General features: G+C 39.2%; 1 protein-coding gene and 1 long non-coding RNA gene across 5 annotated transcripts; one reads left to right on the forward strand and one right to left on the reverse strand.

The window, feature by feature from the left end:
- Positions 1-249: 249 nt before the first annotated feature.
- On the forward strand, positions 250-22,199 carry LOC132786146 (la-related protein 1). Of its 4 annotated transcripts, none has more exons than XM_060792588.1 (7): positions 250-749; positions 1,735-2,747; positions 14,305-14,620; positions 14,771-14,838; positions 14,908-15,995; positions 16,438-17,275; positions 17,781-17,964. In XM_060792588.1, exons 2-7 carry the CDS (start codon positions 1,926-1,928, stop codon positions 17,826-17,828), a joined length of 3,180 nt encoding a protein of 1,059 aa, XP_060648571.1. In that variant the 5' UTR covers positions 250-749; positions 1,735-1,925; the 3' UTR covers positions 17,829-17,964. The 4 variants fall into 4 exon arrangements, with proteins under 4 accessions (XP_060648571.1, XP_060648568.1, XP_060648569.1 ...); XM_060792585.1 differs by adding an exon at positions 18,961-22,199 and having other exon boundaries at positions 252-749; positions 16,438-18,890; XM_060792586.1 differs by lacking the exon at positions 250-749 and adding exons at positions 1,375-1,569; positions 18,961-22,199 and having other exon boundaries at positions 16,438-18,890.
- LOC132786150 (uncharacterized) lies at positions 6,258-7,089 on the reverse strand. Its single transcript, XR_009632413.1, has 3 exons — positions 7,045-7,089; positions 6,666-6,983; positions 6,258-6,605 (listed from the first exon to the last, which is right to left on the reverse strand). It is a non-coding gene; the product is annotated as an uncharacterized LOC132786150 (long non-coding RNA).
- Positions 22,200-23,091: the final 892 nt, after the last annotated feature.

A 23,091-nucleotide genomic window follows, 5' to 3' on the forward strand; every position in this document is an offset into this window, starting at 1 on the left:
CAGTTTTAAAACGCAGTCAGAAATTTTTTTCGTTTAAAATAAATTGCTTGTAGTGCTGGGAAAATAGAAAAAACTAGAAAAATCATTAGTAATTCAAAAAGTAGCGCCTTCAAAACGTCACTGAGAAGCATGCCATCATCACAAGTATCAGTGTTACCCTCCTATCCATCTCACCCATTGCGGAAGCGGTATATTTTGCATGTTTTGCCTTGACAAACGGTATATTTTAAATTAGAACTTGCGGTCACGCTCTTTTCGACCGCGACGGGTAAAAAACCACATGTCTTGCTCGGTATCCGAGATTTTATTATGAAATAATGCTGCAAAGTGCTGTTAAAACATAAACAAGTGCTTAACGTGTTAACTAGTAACTGATTACTATTGCAATTTGTGACAATCTGTGCGAATTAATTGCATTCGAGCTTATTCGTAACCAACAAAAAAAAAACGTTCGTTCTTACCTACCAGCCCACCAGCGCGTGAGTGAGCGAGCAAGCGATAGCGAGTGAGTGTGAGTGCGAAGAGTACGAAAACCGCAAAGCAAAGCATACGAGAAATAAAAACAACAACAACACAACAGCAGCAACAACACCAACAGCAACGCGACTAACCAACGCATACGTGAAACGTTAGCAAAGCAAAGAGCAAATCAAAAAAAAAAACTCGGTGAATTGTGTATCAATTTTTTTGTTCTTGCTCTCGTGTGTTGTTTTTCGTATATATACATATAATTGTGATTTAGATTCGTGGTGCGTAATTTTTTGTTTATATACCATTAAATGTGCATGCGTGTGTGTGTATGTGCGAGTGTATGCGTGTGCGTAAAAGTCATTTGTTGAAATTTGAGCTTGAGAATAGTGAGTGCAGCAGGCAGCGCTGTCTGCTGAGGCTGCTGCTTCTGCTGGCTGCACAAAACAGCTGTTCGCTGCGCCAGGGATGCACACGATGCAAGCGTTGTTATGTTGCATAACCACGCTACGCCGCATTTGTTGTTGTTTCCCTTAACCTGTTAAATAATTGCTTCTACCTGTTTAACAAATGTAGCCAGCATTCATTCATATTGCAGGCTATCTCATCAAGTTGATAATTTTTTTTGTTGGGGGTATTGCGTCGCATTCAAATTTGAGCAGTTGTAGTGTGGCCATTTTTTGAGACGAGTTGGCAGCGCCGCCACTAAGCGCTTGTTGCTTTTTGGTCTGCTGCTTCGTACTAGTGTGGGGGGCATTTGTAGCTACAACAACTGGTGCTGCTCTGCTGCTGCTTGCTTCGCCGCCGCGCCTTAACCTCACTTGTGGTGGCTGCATAATATTATACTTCAGTTTTTTAGTTGCTATACTCGCCACACTCACTATCAATTTATTGTGCTTCATTAGAGGCGTTTATAATGCACCGTTTGCTGTGTGCATAGTGACAACAACAAATCAACAAATATTATTAAACGAAAAAGAGCGTGCAAATCGGGGGATATCGAAATATTATACAAATATTGTTATATACGCGACATTTTGTGGCAAGGGACAGCAAGGGGGACGAAGGCGAATACTATGGCACATTGCTAGTGCATAAAATGTAAGCCGAATGCAGTTTTTTGTTATTGCTCTTCTTTAAAAGGTCGAGGTGCAAAAAGTTGTCTGGCATTAAAAGCGTGTGTATGTGTGTGTGTGTGTATGTAAAAACAATAACAACAACTTGCATCTTGTGACTTACAACATTGGTCTTTCTGTCTCTTTGCAGTTACTCGTTGCATACGCTCGTTCTTGTATTATTTTGTGTGGCAAGGAAGCACCAAAGAGTTTCCCCATCCAACAAACCCGCAACGTGCAACGCAGAGGAGGCGCGACAATCTGGAGTAGCGGCAACTTGAGTTGCCTGCTCGAGCAAGAACAACAACAACCCAACTAGCAAACGAAACAAGGCTAGCGAAGATGTCAAGCAGCAAGGAGGATGCCTCAGCTGCTTCATCTGCTGTTGCTGCCCCAACTGCTGCCGCTGCCACCGCCGCCGCTGCTGCTGCTGCAGCTGCCGCTGCCACTGCATCGTATGCCAATGTTGTGCAGAATTTGGACAGCAAGAAGCAAGCGGCCGTTGACAATAAGGAGAATCAACCGAATTTGAAGACATTGAAATCATGGAGCGAGGAAACTGCTGCAGCTGAAGCTGCCACTGCCGCCGCTGAAGATGCCCCCAATGTGGGCGAGAAACGTGCGGCTGCTGGTGGCGATAACACCGCGGAGAATTCATCGGAAATGGACGATAACAATGACTTTTTGCCGGTGCTCTCGCATCATCGACGCGATCGCAAAAAGGCCCGCAAGGATAAAACGATCACTGGTCGTGAATCGTATCGCGACAAGCAGCAGCAGCAACAACAACATCAGCAATCAGGTGCCGGAAATGGAGCCAGTGGCTCGGGTCCAGGACAGGGACAAAAGCAACGTCGTGGCGGTGATGGCGAGGGACGAAAACAAAGCGTTCGTTCGCGTCCCGGCCGCGGCAACAGTCCACGCAAAAATCCTGCCCCATCCGGTGGCAACAACAAGAACCACAAGGAACGCAAGTCTGATGATACCTCACCCAGCGCCAGTCTCGAGGCAGCCACAAGCAGCGGCAACGAAGCCAAGTCCGACACTGATCCTCAATCAGCTGCCCCAGCTGGAGCCTCGACTGCAGCAGCAGCCGGCGGAGCAGCAGCTCCGCAGCCAAAGCGCTTTGTAGCAGCGCCGCCGCCAAAGGTTAACGCTTGGAAGGTGAGTGATCGTATATATCTATTTCATTTATAAGGGAAGGGCGGGTATAGTCCAACAATTAATTAGTGAAAATCCTCCATACAAATGTCACAAATATAAAGTTTTCCCCGTTTTGCCAGTTTCTCAAATTACAATATACAACAAACGAATTAAAGTTAGCAATGCATGATTTATAGTCGTGTCATGATTATGATAGGTTGTCAATACATAATTATACAGCGACAATTTAGTATATTACTAAGTAATTTTATTGATTTCGAATATTAGAGTAACTCATAAAAAAATAGCCAGATTTAACGTAAAAATAGCTGAATAGGCAACGCTGAATGAAACACGTTTGTTTTCTGTGTGAATAGGGAAAGCAATCGTTATCGATAAGTTATCGCAGTCAGGCTGAAACACGTTTCTTATGCGCACTTTGGATAGGCCAACAAAGATTTTCGTATGACGAAATGTTGTGGACTAGGCGACGATGTTGTTTTTGTTTTGTTTGTTTGTTGATCTGCTGTCTGTTGTTGGTAAACAAATGTGCGTAGAATGGCGTATACGCAAGAAATGCCACAAAGCATAACAGCTGATAAACACAAGTGCACAAGGCAGACGACGACAACAACAATGTGGGGAGTGGAAAACACGTTATATTGTTTTTTTGTAATCATAACAAATGCCTACTGTGATTTCTTTTGTTTGTTATCTGTGTGATTTTTCTTTTTTTTTTGACTGCATTCTCATAATGAATACAATTTATTGCTTCTGTTGCATTTGCATTGCATAATATTTGAATAGAAACAATTAGTCAAAACAAAGCGAAAGGCAGGCACAAAAAGAATTAACAAACAAACGAATTATTTGATGGCATTTATTTTGCTGTAGCTCGTTTTGTTATTCTATTTATTTTTTGGGTTGGTATTATGCAATACAAGAGAGAGAGAGAGAGAGAGAATAAATGAAGCCATCGTCACCGGCGAAAAAAGTTCACCTAAAACACGCCCACAACAACAACAAGAAGAAGAACAACCACCACAAGGAAAACAACAACAACAAGAACATCATCAATCGGTTGTTGTCTTTTGCTCTTTGCGTTCACATTCGGCGATTGTTTATTACGCCTTTTGCTCTCATTACGCGATTAAATTCGCGTCTATGTTTTCGATCTGTATTCGTCTCGAAATTAATTGGATTTTCGCGTTGTTGATGTTATTTTCTGATGTTCTCTTCCACATTTATCATCGCACACACAGCAGCGATGAGAGGAAAAAGTAAAATTGTACAGTTAAAAATAAATGTCAAGGTCAGCAGAGACAGCGGCAGCGCTCACTGTGACTGCCGCTACCGCTGCCTCTGTCGACAGCGACGTCAACGTAAGCATTTGCCGTTAGTTCCACGTTGTGGTTGTTGTTGTTTATCAAAAACGAAAACGAGAGGAAAAAGCAAACAGCAATTTGTGTGTGTAAAAGAATAAGTAATGAAAGTGCAGACTGAAAAGTAGAAGCAAAAAAGCATCTTGAGAGGTGTGGCACATTTGAAGATAAAAAATTTTTCCATTTTGAAGGGAATTATCCTTATCTCTTTTTCAATTTAATGTACAGTTTCTCCAAATATCCAAATTGGGAATTGTTGACAAATTGTTTAAGCTTCCCTCGCATGGCCTACATTATGCAAATTAGACTAATTAGGCAGCAAGAAGCTTCTTTCGAAATTCAATTTGCGCTGTTGCCGAGGTGAATAGCTGCAATAACAACAACAACAACAATGATAATAAAATCAACTCTCGCTTTTAGCTTCCGTTTGTTATTGTTTTTGCCTGTCTGTGGTCTGTTGTCACACAAGTTTCGACTTGTCTGTTCTTGTCTCTGTTTTTAACTACCACAGTCGACGTCGCTGCACCGCAACGCAGCGAATTGTAGCGCAGTCCCTCATCGCAGCGAATTCAAATCCAGTTGACGTGTGGCTTTTCAGACGTTCGCATCGTGCGCGACAAAGAAATTTACTACTATTTATGTTTTGTGTACCTAGTCATTTAATAATTTCGGAACCTGCAAAATAAAACAACTTAATATTTCTATACTTGATAAATGAAATGAGATAACGAAGAGCATTTAGAACCTACGAAAGTCCGTTAGCAGCACGTGTCTTTTGATTGTGGTAAACTCACCACACTTGCTGTGCTGTGGTGAATTCTGAATTCGCCGTGTTGTGCCGTGAATAATAAATGGAAATTAGAATGTTCGACTGCCGCGAAATATAAACGTGGAATCTTAAACCCGATATTGCATACGTATAAACATATTCACATACATATACAAACACACATGCATTGTATGTATGTGCTGTACAAGTACTTGTTGATATCAACAACGTGTTACTCTCCCCATCTCTTTCGCTCTCACTCTCTCGTTGCTTCTCTGCCGGTTCTCGTGTTGTTTTCATACTCATTACGAATTTCATACCGTGGCAGTACCTTGCTTTGACTGAGTTGTATTTTGTGTTGCGATGTATGTGTGTGAGTGTATATGGTAATAAAGAACGGCCATAAATCTGGGAGCGATTACGACAACACAACGCGTAATAATAATAACACTTGCGACAAGAATAACCAGATACAACAACACAAACATGAAAACGAAAGTAAATATGCAATCAACTTAACTGTTTACGAATTAAGCTAACTTTTATTAGTCACTTCAGTGGGCAGTCATTAGATTATAACTTGACGCCAACCAGAAATCCATATATAGAATTTCCACTTTATTTTTAGAAAATTCCCAATTGAATTGTGTTCAAATGTATGAACGTTAATCCTTAATCCTCTACAAATGCAAAGTAGAATTTAGTTATAAATTGTGTTCTCATAAACGGCATCCAGTTCGTTTCTAATAGATATTCTCCACTAGGCAATGGAAGTTTAACCATCGATGGTGTTACATGAAGATTCTTCATAAAAAACGTACCCTAAGAAAAAGTGTAAATAGGTTAAATTGCTAAAAATAATTCAATTAAATTAACTTGCATTGTAAGGACACTTTTGAAACAGGTTTGTAACATCTTTTGTTAATGTATATAATAAATTTATGTAGGGAATATTTCGCTTTCGCTGATATTCACACCAATCGAAGGTTATGTTTATTAGCCATGGCTTGTATCCATTTGCTTTTTTCAATACTTTTGTGTTAATATAAAATACATCTATTGGATCCAAAATAGTTACATTTAAATCAAATGTGATCATATTTCGTTTAAGAACTCGTAACCGACACTCCTGAACCTTAACCAATGATTTATTTAGACAATCACAGATTACGTTTGTAAATTTTAAGGTGGACGCATTCTACAAAAATATATTTTTAAAACAATTGGTAATTTTTTTACAATCGAAGGATCTCACCAAACATGTTAAGATCACTGAAACTAGAGCCACGGTGAATAATTTCAGTCGGAGGTTCATGACGGTCATCGATAAACTATTTTCATTTAATAATTCATTCAGAATATAGTGATTTATTTGTCTGATGAGTTGCTATTACATTTTATAAATAACAATGGTTCCATAATAATCCATTTAGAGTCTATGGGGCATAAATTATAAACATATTATACGGTTCATTAATAAGAAAACTATTTATGAAACAATCTTCTCTAACTAAATGACAAAAAATATTATATTTGTTTTATTAATATTTCATTTTCGAGGTTTTAAAGTTTTCTGCTTTAATCCTCCTCAAATGCAAAGTAGAATTTAGTTATAAATTGTGTTCTCATAAACGGCATCCAGTTAGTTTCTAATAGATATTCTCCACTAGGCAATGGAAGTTTAATCATCGATGGTGCTACATGAAGGTTCTTCATGAAAATCGTACCCTATGATGAAGACGTTTTATTAGATCAATTGTTGACAATTATTGAATTACATCAACTTACGTAGAAGGGACACTTTTGAAAAAGGTTTGTATAATCTTTTGTTAATGTATATAATAAATTTATGTAGGGAATATTTCGCTTTCGCTGATATTCACACCAATCAAAGGTTATGTTCATTAGAAATGGCTTGTATCCATTTGCTTTCTTCAAGACTTGTGTATTAATGTAGACAATATTTACTGGATGCAAAATAGTTGCATTTAAATTGAATGTGATCATATTTCGTCTGAAAACTCGTAAACGGCACTCCTCAAATTGAACCAATGATTTATTGAGAGACTCACAGATTACGTTCGTGAATTTCAGGGTGGATGCATTCTGCAAAAATATAATTATATTTAAACAATGATAGCTTTTTCTTACATATGAATGATCTCACAAATCCTGATGAAAGTAATAATGGTAGAGCCGCAGCAAATAATTTTAGTCGTAGGTTCATGACGGTCGTCGGTAAACTATCTTCATTTAATAAATCATTCAAAATATAGTATTTTAATTGGGTGGATTGATAAAAATCCATCTAGAGCCTATGCCGCATAAATTATAAACATATTAGACGGAACATTAATAAGTAATCTATTTGTCCAACATTGTACACTAACGAAATGATAACAACAAATTGTATTTTTCTTTATTTTCGAAAAATTTAAATTTTCAGCTTTAATCCTCCACGAAGGCAAAGTATAATTTTGTTATAAGTGTTGTTCTCATAAACGGCATCCAGTTAGTTTCTAATAGATATTCTCCACTGGGCAATGGAAGCTTTATCATTGACGGTGCTACATGAAGGTTCTTTATGAAAAAAGTACCCTATGAAAAGGTTTAGTTTGTTTAATTGTTAGTTGGTTAATTAGTTATTCATTTTCATTACTTACATTGTGAGGACAGTTATGATATACGTTTGTAGCGTCCTTTGTTAAGCTGTATATTAAATTTATATAGGGATTGTTGCGCTTTCGCAAATATTCACACACATCTAAGGTTATGTTTATAAGAAATGGTTTGTATCCATTTGCTTTTTTAAAGACTTGTGTGTTAATGTAAAGTACATCTATTGGATGCAAAATAGTTCCATTAAAATTCAAAGAAACAATATTTCGTTTAAGAATTCGTAAACGACATTCGTGGACTATTATCAATGATTTATTTAGAGTCTCACAGATTACATTTGTGAATTTCAAGGTAGACGCATTCTACAAAAATGTATTTTTAAAACAATCGTGAATTCTTACAATCGAAGGATCTCACCAAATATGTTAAAAGCACTAAAGAAAGAGCCACGGTGAATAATTTAACTCGGATGTTCATGATGGTCGACAGTAAACTATTTTGATTTCATATTCGTTTAGAATAGTGTTTTAGATTTCTGATGAGTGGCAAATACATTTTATAAACTACAATTATTCGATTATAATTAATCTATATTAAATAGGGCACACATTAAAAACATTAGACGAACTATAAATAAGACAATTATGTAATCGAAATTGCCTACTATCTAAATGACAATAACAAATTTATTTGTTTTGGTAAATACTTTATTTTCGAAGAATTTAAATGTTCAGTTCAATCCTCTACAAATGCAAAGTAGAATTTAGTTATAAATTGTGTTCTCATAAACGGCATCCAGTTAGTTTCTAATAGATACTCTCCAGTCGGCAATGGGAGCTTTATCATCGATGGTGTAACATGAAGTTTATTTACGAAAAAAGTACCCTAAGAAAAGGTTTAAATTAATAATATTGCTGACAATGATTCAATTAAAGTAACTCACGTTGTAGGGACAGTTTTGGAAAAGATTTGTAACATCTTTTGAAAAGCTATATAGTAAATTAATGTAGGGAATATTGCGCTTTCTCATATATTCACACAGATTAAAGGTTATGTTTATAAGAAATGGCTTGTATCCATTTGCTTTTTTCAAGACTTGTGTGTTAACATAAAATACATCTATGGGATGCAAAATAGTTGCATTTAAATCAAAAGTGATCATATTTCGTTTAAGAACTCGTAAGCGACACTCCTGAACCTTAACCAATGATTTATTTAGACAATCACAGATTACGTTTGTAAATTTTAAGGTGGACGCATTCTACAAAAGTATATTTTTAACACAATTGGTACTTTTTACAATCGAATGATCTCACCAATGATGTTAAGATCACTAAAATTAGAGCCACGGCGAATAATTTCAGTCGGAGGTTCATGTCGATCGACGGTAAACTATTTTCATTTCTAATTCGTTTAGAATGGTATTTGAGTTGTCTAATGAGTTGCTGTTGCATTTTATGAATAATCTCGACTCGATAATAATCCATCTAGATCAAATTGGGTATAAATTAAAAACGTATTAGACTTATTTGTCGAATATTGAACACCAACAAAATCACAAATACATTTACTTTGCTTGGACAGATTACATTATTTAATTTTAGTATTGAGAAGCTAGTCGAAAGGAGAAACATGTTTTAAACTTAATACTTTTAGGAATTATTTAATCGATAATCTTTTTTAATGAATAGTTTTGTTGAATGTTGAAATTGGAAATTCGTTAGATTTCTAAGTGGTGATTTAAAAAATGTAAAATCAACTAATTAAATGGCAAAGCTTCTAAAAAAATATAGTAGAATATTGATAATTGATCATTTAAAATAATGACATCATTTCGAATAAATTAAAATTAATTTTAATATTGAAGTTAATGGCACATTATTTATGTGTAAGAGATAATAGATCGTATTAATAATTTTATTATTATTATATAAAATCTTTTATCACCGTCGAATACACTGGATTTTCTCTTCTTTGTTATGATCTTTCTTATGCATTTCGTTTGTGGAATTTTCTTTCTTCTCGACCATTATTTCTTATGCATTCACGTCATTGTCATTCATAAAATTTTCCTTGTTTTGTCTTTTCCTGGATCTTAAGACTGCAGATTGTGATGAGAATTGAGAAATCCTTTATACTATATGTTAGACGAAATGCGTAAAAAAATCTGATATAACGTATTGCGTATATCTTTTGTTGCATTATATAACGTCGTAGTATTCCTAGCAAAGCTGCATTATCTCAGGTCATTAATCCCTGTTCTGATAACGATTGTTATATGAATTTATTGTACAAGTACATAGTAAATATTGATTTAATGTGAATGAAATTAAATTGAATAATGAACTTACGTAAATTCAGTAATTTTGTAATAGTTGTAGTAGTTGACATGCTTTACTAACTACACCAATTAAATATAGCCAATATTAAATGGTTACTTGAAATAAATACTATATTAATGTACTTTAACTTATCATTTGATCGGTTGTCTGTTCAATAAGTATATAAACCAGATTGTCATCCGATCTAGACAGCTGTGATGCATGAAATAGTTTACTATTATAGATAAGATTGTATTACTTTGCAAACATTTCAAATTCTCATAAATATCGCTGCGTAGTTTTGTGACTGTATGTAGATAAAAAGGCAACAAAGAATATAAAATATTCATTGAAAATTCCTATTATATGAATGCACATCAAAATGTTTGCACTTTTGGTGTTATGTTGTCAAGTCATCAGTTGTAATTATCGTTCGAATTTGAATTAATTACACTGTTAATTGCACAAATCATTAACACCTTTCTGTTAAAAACTGAAGCATATTTACAATTGTGTTAACTGAGAATCATTCATTTCCCTAGAGCGCAGCGATAACAAAATGGTTTGCTTTGGTTCTTACCTTGAGATAGGCAAGGTACGCAGTTGGGTGTGTTTATAAAGACCCCCGCAACAAAATATAAACAACTTACTTATACTTACCCTCCCACACACACACAAACATACACACACACACCCTCATTACCCCCACTCTGAAGCACTTTGGAGTCGTCGCCTTCAGTTGGCTCCATTTGGTCATTGTTGTTGTCATTGTAATTGCGTTTAATCCAATAAAAATACTAAAAATAGCTAAAAGTAAAATGAAAAATACTCATAAATTTATTTACGCTCAAGTATTGACCTCTTTGTACCCTGTACTCGGAGTTTCAAAAAGGAGTATGCAACTTTTTAAAGATAAAAGTATTTATCTTGAAAATATACTATATAAAAATACTGAAGATATGATCAAATACTAAACAAGCACTGTATTTTTCTATTTAAAGTTAAGTAAGAGGCATCTTTCAGTCTTGTTTTTTTGTTGTCGGCATTCTTATTTGCCATTTAATTGATAAGGCATGTTTTGTACTCTTTGAAGCCGTTGCCCGGGCTGTGCGAGCATGTTTGCAATTCAGTTGAAAAACCTGCTTAGCTGGTCAGGGGCCAAGCCCCCCTCGCAGCCAGTAAGTCGGGAGGAGGTATGTAAAGTCTCGAGTCGTTGATTTGATTATGAGCACGTTGTCTTGAACTCGCAGTTGTTGTTGTTGTTCTTGTTGCTCAAATTCTGCTTAGTTACGAGTATTTTTTTATTTTACATAACGACTTTTGCGGCCGGCATCGTCATCTTTTGCCCGCATTGCAATCTATTTCAATTTTCTGAAACGTAGAAAGACTCAACTGGTGTGATTACGGACTGAACAGAGAGCGAGAGAGAAGCCGTAGCAGGGGAGTACGGCAAATAGACTAAAAAGGTACGAAAAGAGAATGTGGGTCTTTTTGCACGTTTTTTGCGGCTTTTTATTTACTTTTTATACGATTTCATTTGCAAGACAAGACCTGCCTCGGGTTCGCACCCGATGTTCTTGATTCTAATGTCAAGCGAAAAAAGCCGTCGACGTTGACTGCGAAACGTTGCTAACTGTTGGGGGGGACATTTAAAAATGCTATTTTGCTTGGGATTCGCCTCAGTTGTCTTTCAGCGATCGTTCGTTGTGGAACTAAACAAATAAATGTATAGATCTGAGAACTGAAAAATTCCAATTCCAATAGATATATCTATTCTGTGACTCCAAAGTGTTACAACAACAGCAAACGCAACTTTATTGCGTATTACTATTTGCAATCCAAGTGAATAAATCGAGAGGCAAGTTCAAGTTTTGGTTTGCAAAAAAATATTCTCAAGGTTCTTTCGATTTGATTCGTGACTTGCGATGAGTTTATAGAAATGTAAATCGACTTGTTATACTATGTTAAATGCATACATTCTCTTATATGATTAATGGGTTAGCGAGTGTTTTTGCTATGCAAATGATGTGAAAGCCTTTGCTAATGGACTACTGCCTGAAACTCTTAAAATAACTTTGTTGTTTTGACAAGATACTAAAGACCCCGCTGGATTAAATCAGCCTATACTATAGGGCGGCGTTATCATGAGTAATATTTAGTCTAGATAAACAAAGAACCTTTATTGTCATAAAGAGTTCTTTATATTATAAATATAGTTTAAGTGAATGATTCACCTGTTTTATGCCCTTGAGGAATGTTTTCAAAAACTAGATCAATTTTATTTTTAATTTTGTAAAATATATCATTCAATACGTTTCGTCATATATCGAAAATTTGTCTTTAATTTGTGCCTAAATTTACAAAGAAGCATATCTAAGATATTCCTAGGATAGTTCAATCTATACTATAGATTCAGATACTTGCATTTTCTTCGTTCAACAGTTCTCACTGTACTTTATTCAATTGATGACCTTGTATTATCACAATGACTATGTAGCTTAATGATTCCTCTAATCTGACTAAAATTGTATTTTATTTTTAAACATTTTATGGCAAATACGTCAGCTATAGGCGGCGATTGTCATGAAACAGATAAGAGGGCAATAAATAAATTTACTTTTAGTTAACGTACTTACATAAATACTATAGTTACATGAATCAACATCACGCCCAACTCACGTGTCTACACTACAAAGGGAAAATTGTTTGCATTCCCGTAGACTTTCGTTTCGAGTGGAAAATTACTGACCCTGATACCCTTAATTTGCTGTTATGATTCATCATCGTATAGCACGTTGTCAAGGGAAGTCCTGCAGAGTGCAATTTTGGGTTCTATTTTTTCCTAGGAATTGAATACAATTGGAAGTTGGACGTTCATTCTGAAAATGATTACGTGATGTTTGTCGCATGAGAATTTTTTGTTCTTGACAAAAGGAAACTGCGAAAAGAAGCAAAGGCGAAAACACATGTAAATAAATTAAAATTTCATACACATTTAAAATGAGAAAAACAAAATAATAAAAATACAACGCGCACAACTCGTTTTGAGTATGCAACACTTGCTCTCTTTTGCTCAGTGGCTTCTCTCCCAAACTCGCTTCTCTCTCTCACACTCACTCTCAGTCTCAGTCTCTTGCATGGCGAGTTTTTCCAACCACCCGCGGCTGCTGCTGCAGCGTCTGTGGCCTACGTGCCGAAAATCACATGTTGTTTGTTTTGCTGTTTTTCACATTACAGTTACAGTTACAGCATGTTTATGTTTATGTTTATTAGCGTTTTGTTTTCGTTTCGCATTAATATGCAATGCTATATCTTCAAAACAACACCTTAATTTAAACAGTCAAGCACACGAAAATACAGTAGTTATTCGATAGGATAAATATGTACATATGATAAAAACATAAAAAGAAGGCAAAGACTACGTGCAGTAGTCAGCACATACACATAAAACAAAACCTGTATATGGATACAGGGTGCTTCATGCTCTGTGCGCTGTGTCTCTGCACGCTGCCTTGGCCCGGCAAATTGCGTCGCCGCTCCTCTCTCATCATTGTGTTTTGCTCTCTCTCGCTCAGGTTCGTTGTGTGTCTTATGCGCGCAACCGGCGCATCGGCTGTTTTTGGTTTTTATTTTGAAATGAATTTTTTATGTACTCTCTTTGTTGTTGCTTTGTGTTAAACCAGTTGTTGTTGTTGTTGTCGCTGTTGGCTGTGGCCCTCTTTGTGCCGCGTTGTTGTTTTCATCTTTGCTGTGCTCGTTTCTGCTCACGTAGTCAACGCGTGCACAGCAAGCAATCGTCGGCAGAGCAACGACAACAACGACGTCGACGACGAGTTATTGTCGTTGGCTTGGCTGCGATGGTCGAGCACAGAATTCAACGAGCAGTTAAAGAGAACGCACGCGTTTTTACAAAGTGCTCCAGTAAAAGCTATAAATAAACTCAGCCATTTGTTTAAACAATTTGTGAGAGTGAGACAAGGCAAAAAGCATGAAAAAGATCGCCAACAACAAACACAAGAAACTGTGAAACAGCAAAACAAACAACAAAATTGTGTGAGTGTGCGTGTGTGTGTGGTGCGATAAGATTACAAGAATAACAGAAACTAAAAACATTTTACGAGTTGCCTTTTGCGATTGATAATTAATTGGCAACAACAGCGTGTTGTTTAATTTTAACTTGAGGTAATTTCACTTTTCACTTCAATCTGGTATACACATTATTTATAGTACGAAAAGTGGGTTAGGGACACTCCCTCTCTTAACCAAAGACTGGAGAAGTCTTTGTCCCTTGTTGTGGTTGATGTTGTTGTGGCGCATTATTTTCTAGGTTATGTTGAAGTTGGAAGCGAGCAAACTCCTAGAACTACAAAAGAACAAGTTGAATTGATTTTCCAGTCGGGACTATGTGACGCATACTTAATTTTCAAATTGCTTAGTAGTTGTAAATGAACATAAATTAATTTTGCTATCTTGTTATTCCCATGCAGATATCAACAAAACAAGTGGGCAGCCCAAAAGCTGGCACATCGCCATTGGACAAACGTGTCTTGCAGCCAAAGACGCAACAGCAGCAGCAACAACAGCAACCTAAACAGACTGTCAGCAACAACAATAATAATCAAAACGCACAGCATAGCAATACCAGCAATCCTAGCAACAAAAAGACACAACAACAACAACAGCAGCAGCAGACAGCAACACAGACAGCAATAAAAGCCACAACAACTGCCGCAGCAGCAGCAACAGCAGCCACAACAACAGTAGCAGCAACAGCAACAAAAAGCGACGCCGCTTCAGCAAACGGTGAGTAAAATGCTCTCAGTTCTTTCTTTCGCTCTCTCGCTCTTTGAGTATTGCTATCTCTGTCTGTCGGCGCAACTGCGTCGAACATGATGTGATTGGCCTGATTCTTACTAATTCCTAAACTTTCCATTGCCCTCCACATACACACAGTTGATGCAACTAATGCGGATGCGCTTGCCAGCTCAGTGGTAAAGGACAAAAAGAAGGTCAATCAAAAGGTAAGCATTGCATGATGAAATCCATTCTTGCATCCATTTTCTACATTATTCTTTCTCTGCCATCTGCAGGCCAGCGACTTTAGCAACGTTGGTGAGTGGCCAACGCTTATTGGCGGCGTTTCGGGCAGTGGCAAAGCCACCGTTAACGAGACCAAGCGCAGCTCGACAAAGAGACAGCCAGCGGCCAAAGGTGCAGCAACTGCAGCAACAGTCGCCACAACAGCAGCAGCAGCAACAGTAGCAGCTTCAGCTAACGAAGTTAGTGCCGAGTCAAACGTTGCAGCCGCATCAGCAGCAACAACAGTTGCAACTGCTAACAGCAGCAGCAATAGCAGCAGCAGCAACAACAATAGCCAAGGCGGCAGCAACGTTGCCACAGCCAGCACGAGTCATGATGCCAAAAGCCAGCGAGAAGGCGAGCAATCTGCTGGCAGCACAACTGTCCCAGCTCCTGGCCCCATTGCCGGCTCAGCTGCCATTAACAAGAAGATACCCAAGCACAAGTGGCGTCCACTGCCAATCGATCTGGCCAAGTCTAGCCGCCCCAAGCCCATTGGCGGTCGCTCCAATCGTCGCTATGCCGACGATGCCTACGACCAGCGTCGTCCGCCGCGCACTTACCACGAGCCACGTGTCGCACGTGGTGCAGGAGGTGCCGGTGGAGATGCCACCGCAGCCGGTGGAGCAGCCACAGAATCGTCGCGGCCACATGGCGGCGGCCGTTATGCGTACAACACACGCACATCGGCTGCTGCGTCCGAGCGCGTGGATTCCTGGCGTAGCAGCGGCCCCAGCGCCGCAGGCTACGATGACCAGCGCACGGGGGCAGCAGCAGAAGGAGGAGGTGGGGCAACGGGTGCCGGGACAACAGCGTCAGGGGGCGGTGTGCGCGGTCCACGCCGATTCCGGACGCCGTATCGCGGCGGTCGGCAAGGGCGCGGTGGATTCACAAGACCGGGACCAGGTCGTCCAACTAATCGCATACCACGCCATCTGTTAGCTTCCGGCGAGTACGTCAATTATTTGCCGGCGGACGCAGCCGGCGCAGATTCATCGCAATCCTATGTGCTCATGGGCACACACTACTTTGGCAACATGCCCGCTGCGTACATTGAAATGGACGCTGCCAGCGTCAAGGAGGCCATCAAGAAGCAAGTGTAAGTACCCGAAGAGTCCTTCCCCATGTGTGATAGTAGTTATAATCTATATTGTAAATAAGTGTGGATGTCATGTTTAAATATACAGTGCACGCTCGATGCATAAAATTGAAGAAATGTGGTTCTAAGATGAGTGATGTTTGTATTCTTATACTATTAACTGATATTGATTATATTGTATACTGATTATGTATACTATTATGTAAATTATTTATGTATACCGAAGATTCCTAATGTATCTGTTACTATATAATGATTGTTATGCATACTGAAGATTGCATCCTTAAGATTCCTATTGTATCTTACTATATAATGATTGTTACTCACTTTTTAGTGTTTACTCCTTTAAAGCCTGCACTGTATATTTCATTTGTTCTATGTTCTCAATCTTCCCGATATTAACTTTACGTCTTTGCTCGCCCAATTTTTCTTTGCCCCACAGTGAATACTATTTCAGCGCCGATAATCTTAATGGCGACTTCTTTTTGCGACGCAAAATGGATCCCGAGGGCTATATACCAGTCACACTGATCGCCTCGTTCCATCGCGTCTTGGCACTCACCACAGACGTTGCCCTTATTGTGACCGCCATCAAGGACTCGGACAAGCTGGAACTGTTCGAGGGCTACAAGGTGCGCACCAAAACGGAGCCCACCATTTGGCCCATCAGCGATGTCACCGATGAGCATGGTCACACCTTGGCCGAGCAGCTGCAACTGCAGCAAAAGGCCAAAGCTGAACAACAGTTGCTGCAACAGCAGCAGCAGCAACAACAGCAACCGGACCAAGAACAAAAGCCAGAAAAGCAGACTGAAACGAAAACAACAGAGGCTGTGGCAGCAGCAGTGTCCAAGGAGGATGATGTGGAGCAGCAGCAGGCAACGCCACCAGCAGCTATACTCACCGCTGGCATGGCAACAAAGCCACTGAGCAGCATACCACCGCCGCCGGTGCCAAGGAATTCACAGAATCTGGTGCCCAAGATGCTGCTGGAGAAACAGCAGCGACCAACCATATCGGGTATGAATCCGGTGAATGCCATTAGTGCGCTGACACAGCGTGTGGAGGGACAGAAGGCGGGTGCTGCTGCCGAGCTGGCCGATCATCTGAGCGGTTTGGCCGAGAGTGTGAAGCCAAAGAGCAGCTCGACGCCAGAGAAACAACTCAGGGCAGCTCAGGGCGCTGCACCATCGGGAGGAGGGGCAACTACTAATAAGGCTGGTGTTGGTGATGGGGTAGCGGCTGCTTTGGTGGCGGAGCCTGAGGGCATGTGGAAAGAGGTAAAGAGACGCTCCAAAACAAACGCTTTAAAAGAAAACGCTACTACTAAATCAATCAGCAACAACATCGACAACAACACGTCCACCACGTCAACACAACAACAACAACAACAAACGCTTTCACAAACGCTCAACAAAAATAACAACAACAATAATAATAGTAACAACAACAACAATGTTAAAAATGTCAAGTCCAACAACAACACCGTCACCGCAAACGCCACCTCGTCCACATCCACCACAAAGTCCTCGTCCTCGTCAACCACGAACAAAACCACCTCCACCAACACCACCACGTCCTCGTCCGCATCTGCATCAGCATCCGCATCCAACGCCTCATCAACAGCAATCATCACGAACAACACGTCCACAACCACCGCAAATGCCTCTGTCACAAATGCCACAAACAACAACAACAACAACAATAAGAACAATAATAAGAACTTAAAATCATCTGGCAACAACGCTGCTTACACGACCAACTCCCAATCCTCCTCCAAAACAGCTGCTGCTTCGTCATCCGCTCAGTGCCATGCCGAAAAGGAAGAACTAGACTTTCAATTTGACGAGGAGCTAATGGACCCCATACCCGCCACCGGACGCATCAATAACTTCACCGAAAACTTCTCCGACGACGATGAATCCGATTACGAATTTGCCGATCGTGACATCAACAAGCTGCTCATTGTCGCCCAGGTGGGACGTGCCCCCAAGCATGAGGGCTACGATCGCACCGCTGACTTCACCTCACGCACCAAAATCACTCAGGATCTGGAGAACATTATCAACGACGGTTTGGCCAACTACGAGGAGGACTTGTGGACCACCACAAACATTGTGCCCGATTATCGCACCGTCAATGTCATCTCCCAGGCGGACTTTGAGAAGCTAGCCGGTGGCAAGCGAACGGGAGCACAGCTCCTGCAACAGCAGCCACCACCGCCGCCACCCAGCTATGTGGATGATCCCGAGCACGATGCTGATGATACGCTTGTGGGTGACACGACACTCAATTCAACCTTGAATTCCACATTGAAATCGCGACGTGCTCGCTTCTATGCTGCGCCCAATTCACATTCGATTGATCCGCGCACGCCAAGGAAGCGCAAGTTGCGTCACACTGCCAATCCGCCAGTGGAGGCGCACGTCGGCTGGCTGCTCGATACGGTGGAGCATCGTCCGCGCACCACATCGATGGGCTCGTCGGCTGGCACCTCGCCAACAACGTCGTCGTATGGCTCGTTTGGTTCGTCGGTGCCGCAATCGCTGCCCGTTTTCCAGCATCCATCGCATGCGCTGCTCAAGGAGAACAACTTTACGCAACAGGCGTATCACAAGTATCATTCACGCTGCCTGAAGGAGCGTCGTCGGTTGGGCTATGGACAATCGCAGGAGATGAATACGTTGTATCGCTTCTGGTCCTTCTTCCTGCGCGAGAACTTCAACAAGAGCATGTACAATGAATTCCGAACGCTGGCTCTCGACGATGCGGGCAACGGGTTCCGTTATGGCCTCGAGTGCCTCTTCCGCTTCTTCTCGTATGGCTTGGAGAAAAAGTTCCGACCCAATGTGTATCAGGACTTCCAGGACGAGACCATTAACGACTACGAAACAGGTAAGCTTAAGCCTTAAGAGAGTTGTCTAAAGGGTATTCTAAATGAAATCATTTTCTTTTCCTTCGTTAGGTCAATTGTATGGCCTCGAGAAGTTCTGGGCCTTCCTCAAGTACTACAAGAACGGTGAGAAATTGGAGGTGCAACCCAAGTTGGCCGAATATCTGAAGAGCTTCAAGAACATTGAAGATTTCCGCGTTGTCGAGCCCGAGATCAATGAGATGCTCCAGGGTGTTGGCAGCCTGAATCCAGGTCGTGTTCTCAACAGACATCGCAGTGTGTCCGAGAGCGATGGCACAGCTGTCATCACTTCTGGTGGTCGTCGTCTTAACACCACAATCACCAATCGCAGCGATTACGTGGGCCGTCTCCTACAGCAGCAACAGCAACAGCAGCAACAACAACAGCAACAGCAGCAACACTATCAGCATCAATACGGCGGCTATCAGCAACAGAATCGTCGTCGCACTGGCTCCTTTGGCAGCAGCACAGTACGCATACGCAGTGGATCCCTGGGCAACAAGCCACAGGTGGCCAATCGCAATTATCAGCAGGGATCACAGCATGAGTTGCGCCGCGGCGGCAGCAACTCTGGCCTGGCGCCACACAAGCGTCAGCAGCAACAGCAGCACAAAGGCAAGCCACAGCCGGCGGCTCAAATTGGAGCGCAGCTGAGTGCAGCACGTGCCACCAACTCGGCGGCAGTTACAGCAGCACCATCGACATCAGCAGCAGGAGCAGCATCGACATCAGCGGCAGCAGCAACAACAGCAACATCGTCGTCGTCGTCGCAACAGAAGTAATTTTGTTAACGCAACCAGAAGATTGGTTTTAGATTACTTTATATGACTCTTACGATTAGCATAGGGCGATTTGGAGTAGCATGTCCAATAGCTCTTCTCTCTTTTGTTTATTCATATTATTCTTTAGTAGTATTCGAGTCAAGCGATATGTGGGGAGATCCGTTAGCGTTAGCCTAATTAAGTTAATATTTTGAAATTTTGTTTATATATTGCAATTGCCCCTAGCGTTGGTTTTGTAGTTATGATTAATTGTTTCCGTTGTTTTTCTCCTCGACTTCTTTTACTTTATTATTTCACTTTCACTTAAAAATCTAACTGAAAACAAAACAATTTCTTATGAAATGCTCAATGTTGTTAGCACACACACAAAAACCACAAGCAGCTCAGAACAGCAGCAACAACAACATCCCAAACTATATAGGCAGACTATGGGTCTGTACGCAGTGCCAATTCATTCGATTCAGTTACATTTTGTCTGCTTTCAAATATTATATTAATATTATTTTGCTATTTATCCGAATATATTTTATATATTTTCTATACAACAACATTAACAACAACAACAACAAAAAGAAAGAAACAAGAAGCAAATTTCCTATAATAAAGCAGCGTCAATAATTGAACGTAATGCCATGAACTGTTGTACTATATACATAACGATAACATACATACACATATAACGATAACGATAAACATAAAGATAAAGATAACGATTAAAAAATAACCCTATTATAATTACAACCAAAACGACAAGGTAAACGAAATTAATATACAGAAACCAAATGATCTTTTGTACATTAAATGCAAGCGCAAAAGTACATTCAATCTATATATACATATAAACATATATAGAGACATATATACATATACGTATATCCACTTATATATATATATATCGTGTGTGGCATTGGCGCAATTGTAATGTTATGTTATTTAAGAGAGGCAGGCGATTGTTAAAACCTTATAACCTAGATCGAGGCATGCGGCGCGCCAACTGTCAGCGAATTTTATTTTTAAGCATTTACAATTTGAAACGAAATGCAAAAACTCAAAAACATTGAAGCAAAAAGAAAAACACACAATTGCTATGAATATGACATCCATTGACAATTTTTCAAAATGGGCGTCTGTACTTTTCCTTAGCATTGCACACTGCCTCCCTTTTTCAACCCCCTTCCCCTCTTGGCCAGCCCAGCCCAGCCCACATAATTAACTCCTCCGAGCCCAGTTCAATTGGCTAACCGATTCAGCAGCATTTAACAAACAAGTTCATGTCCAAAATCGAAAATCCTTTATTTTATTCTTAAGTTATTGCACTTGTTACATTAATTTGAAATACAAGAAAAATTCTGGAAAAAAAAACTATTAAAACTATTTGAAAAAAAATGTCAAATCCAAAAAAAAGTTTAAAACTTTCGAAAATAAAAAGCAAAAAAAAAAAGATGCATACGAAACAAAAACAAAAATTTATATATAAATATAAATAAATACAAAAAGGAAATGTGTTTTGCATAGCTATTAGAATTAGTTTTAAAGATATGTGAGAAATCAAACGTAAGCTTACTACTGATAATTACCTATATACGATATACATATGACTACAAATTCGTGAAAAACCTATACGACAAATATCCATGATGATGTGAAGTTTGGAAAACTGTTGATCATAATGATGATGATAATGGGCTGCAAATACAAGAAACAAAAATAAAACCAATACATTTATATCGATGCCAATAGGCGAATCGAACTAGCTGAAAAAAAACTATATCCAAAAAAGAAAATCCGAAATCCATTAGAGCTCTCCTTTGGTTTAATTGCTTCGCGCATCGTAAACGATAAGCAACCAAAAAAAAAAAAAAAAAGTGCAAACAATGTCATTACAAAAATATTTTGTGTAATTAATATATATTTTTTTTAACATTAGTTATTTGTAAATATTTTTTCTGCTTTTAAATTGTCGCCCAATTCTTCCTAACTGTAAACACACACACACACATACACATATACACTCACAAACACGTATACTACACACAGCAATATAGAGAGCTTACCAATTATACATTTTTCAATCATCGATTTATATTGACCACATTTCTAAATACAAAAACAAACACAACAAAAATTTGGCTGTTGCATAATTTAAATAGTCTAATTATTTGCGGTCAACAAATAGATTTTTCGTTTATCAATGATCGTATTGAAAGTGCGTATGTTGAGTTTTGTTTAATTTTCATCGGATAATTATTATTAACTTAATCGCCACCCGCACATACACACACACACACACACACATACATATGCTCGCTTGTTAGTGTGTGTGTTTCCTTTAAGTTTTCAATTTTTATAAAGTATACATATTAAACTTAATCTATGATACCTTTATATACAACAAAAAACAAACAACTACGAAATGATGCAAAAGTAAAATGAAAAGTTAAGAAAAATCTAATAATTAATTTTGTAAGCTACTTAAATGAAAATACGAGTAAAGATGCAAAACAAAAACAGAAGAAAAAAAAACGAAAAAAGATTAATGTGAAAAACGTGATAGTTTAAACCATAAAGATTAATATTTACTACTATTATTATATGAATAATTAATTATAAAGCATAAAACAAAACAAAAAAATTTATAAACTAACGTAACAAAAAAAGTATAAAAATTTTTTTAAAATTAAAAAAAAATGTTAAAAATAATTGAGTAGAAAAAAACTAAAACAAAAAAATGAATAAAAAAAACTTGAAAAAACTCAACACGAAACTTTTCTTCTCATTTGAAACGTTGCGGTTGGTCAATGTTCACCGAAATGCCCGCAGATGGCGCCAGTGTGCTTAGCAACATAAAATGTTGCGGAAACATGCTGCTAAGCTGGGGAAAGCGAGTAAAATGCAATGCATAACGCAGCTTGTCATAAACATTGCAAAGCGAAAACTAAAACTTAAAAAAACGCGCGACATAAATTGACCTTTTGAGTAATTAACCTCGTTTGAAGTTATGCGCCATTTGTCAAGCTGCACACCAAGGAGCAATCCTCTCACACACACATTCCATGTGCTGCTCAGTGTGGCATATGCAGCTCGTTGGGTGTCACAGATTAACGCCTTACTTGAATTATGGGCTGGCAGCAAAGCTTCGACCCCAACGGGGCCAAACTATACTCTCGACAAATCCGAGACGAGGAGAAACAAAAAGTCGACGCGCGTGGAAAAATCATGTATAAAACATAAGAGCGACAAACACGCACACAATCAATAGTGGGGTTCAAGCGGGGGCAAAAGGGGCAGACAGAGCTCAGAGGCACGCAAGACTCGGGCACAGGAGGCCACATAACACCTACGTACATACATACGTATAGAGATGCCAGGACATCGCATGGCGCCAAGGCATGAGGCGTTT

The sequence above is a fragment of the Drosophila nasuta genome, chromosome 2R (assembly GCF_023558535.2).
Source record: "Drosophila nasuta strain 15112-1781.00 chromosome 2R, ASM2355853v1, whole genome shotgun sequence".
NCBI lineage: Eukaryota > Metazoa > Arthropoda > Insecta > Diptera > Drosophilidae > Drosophila > Drosophila nasuta.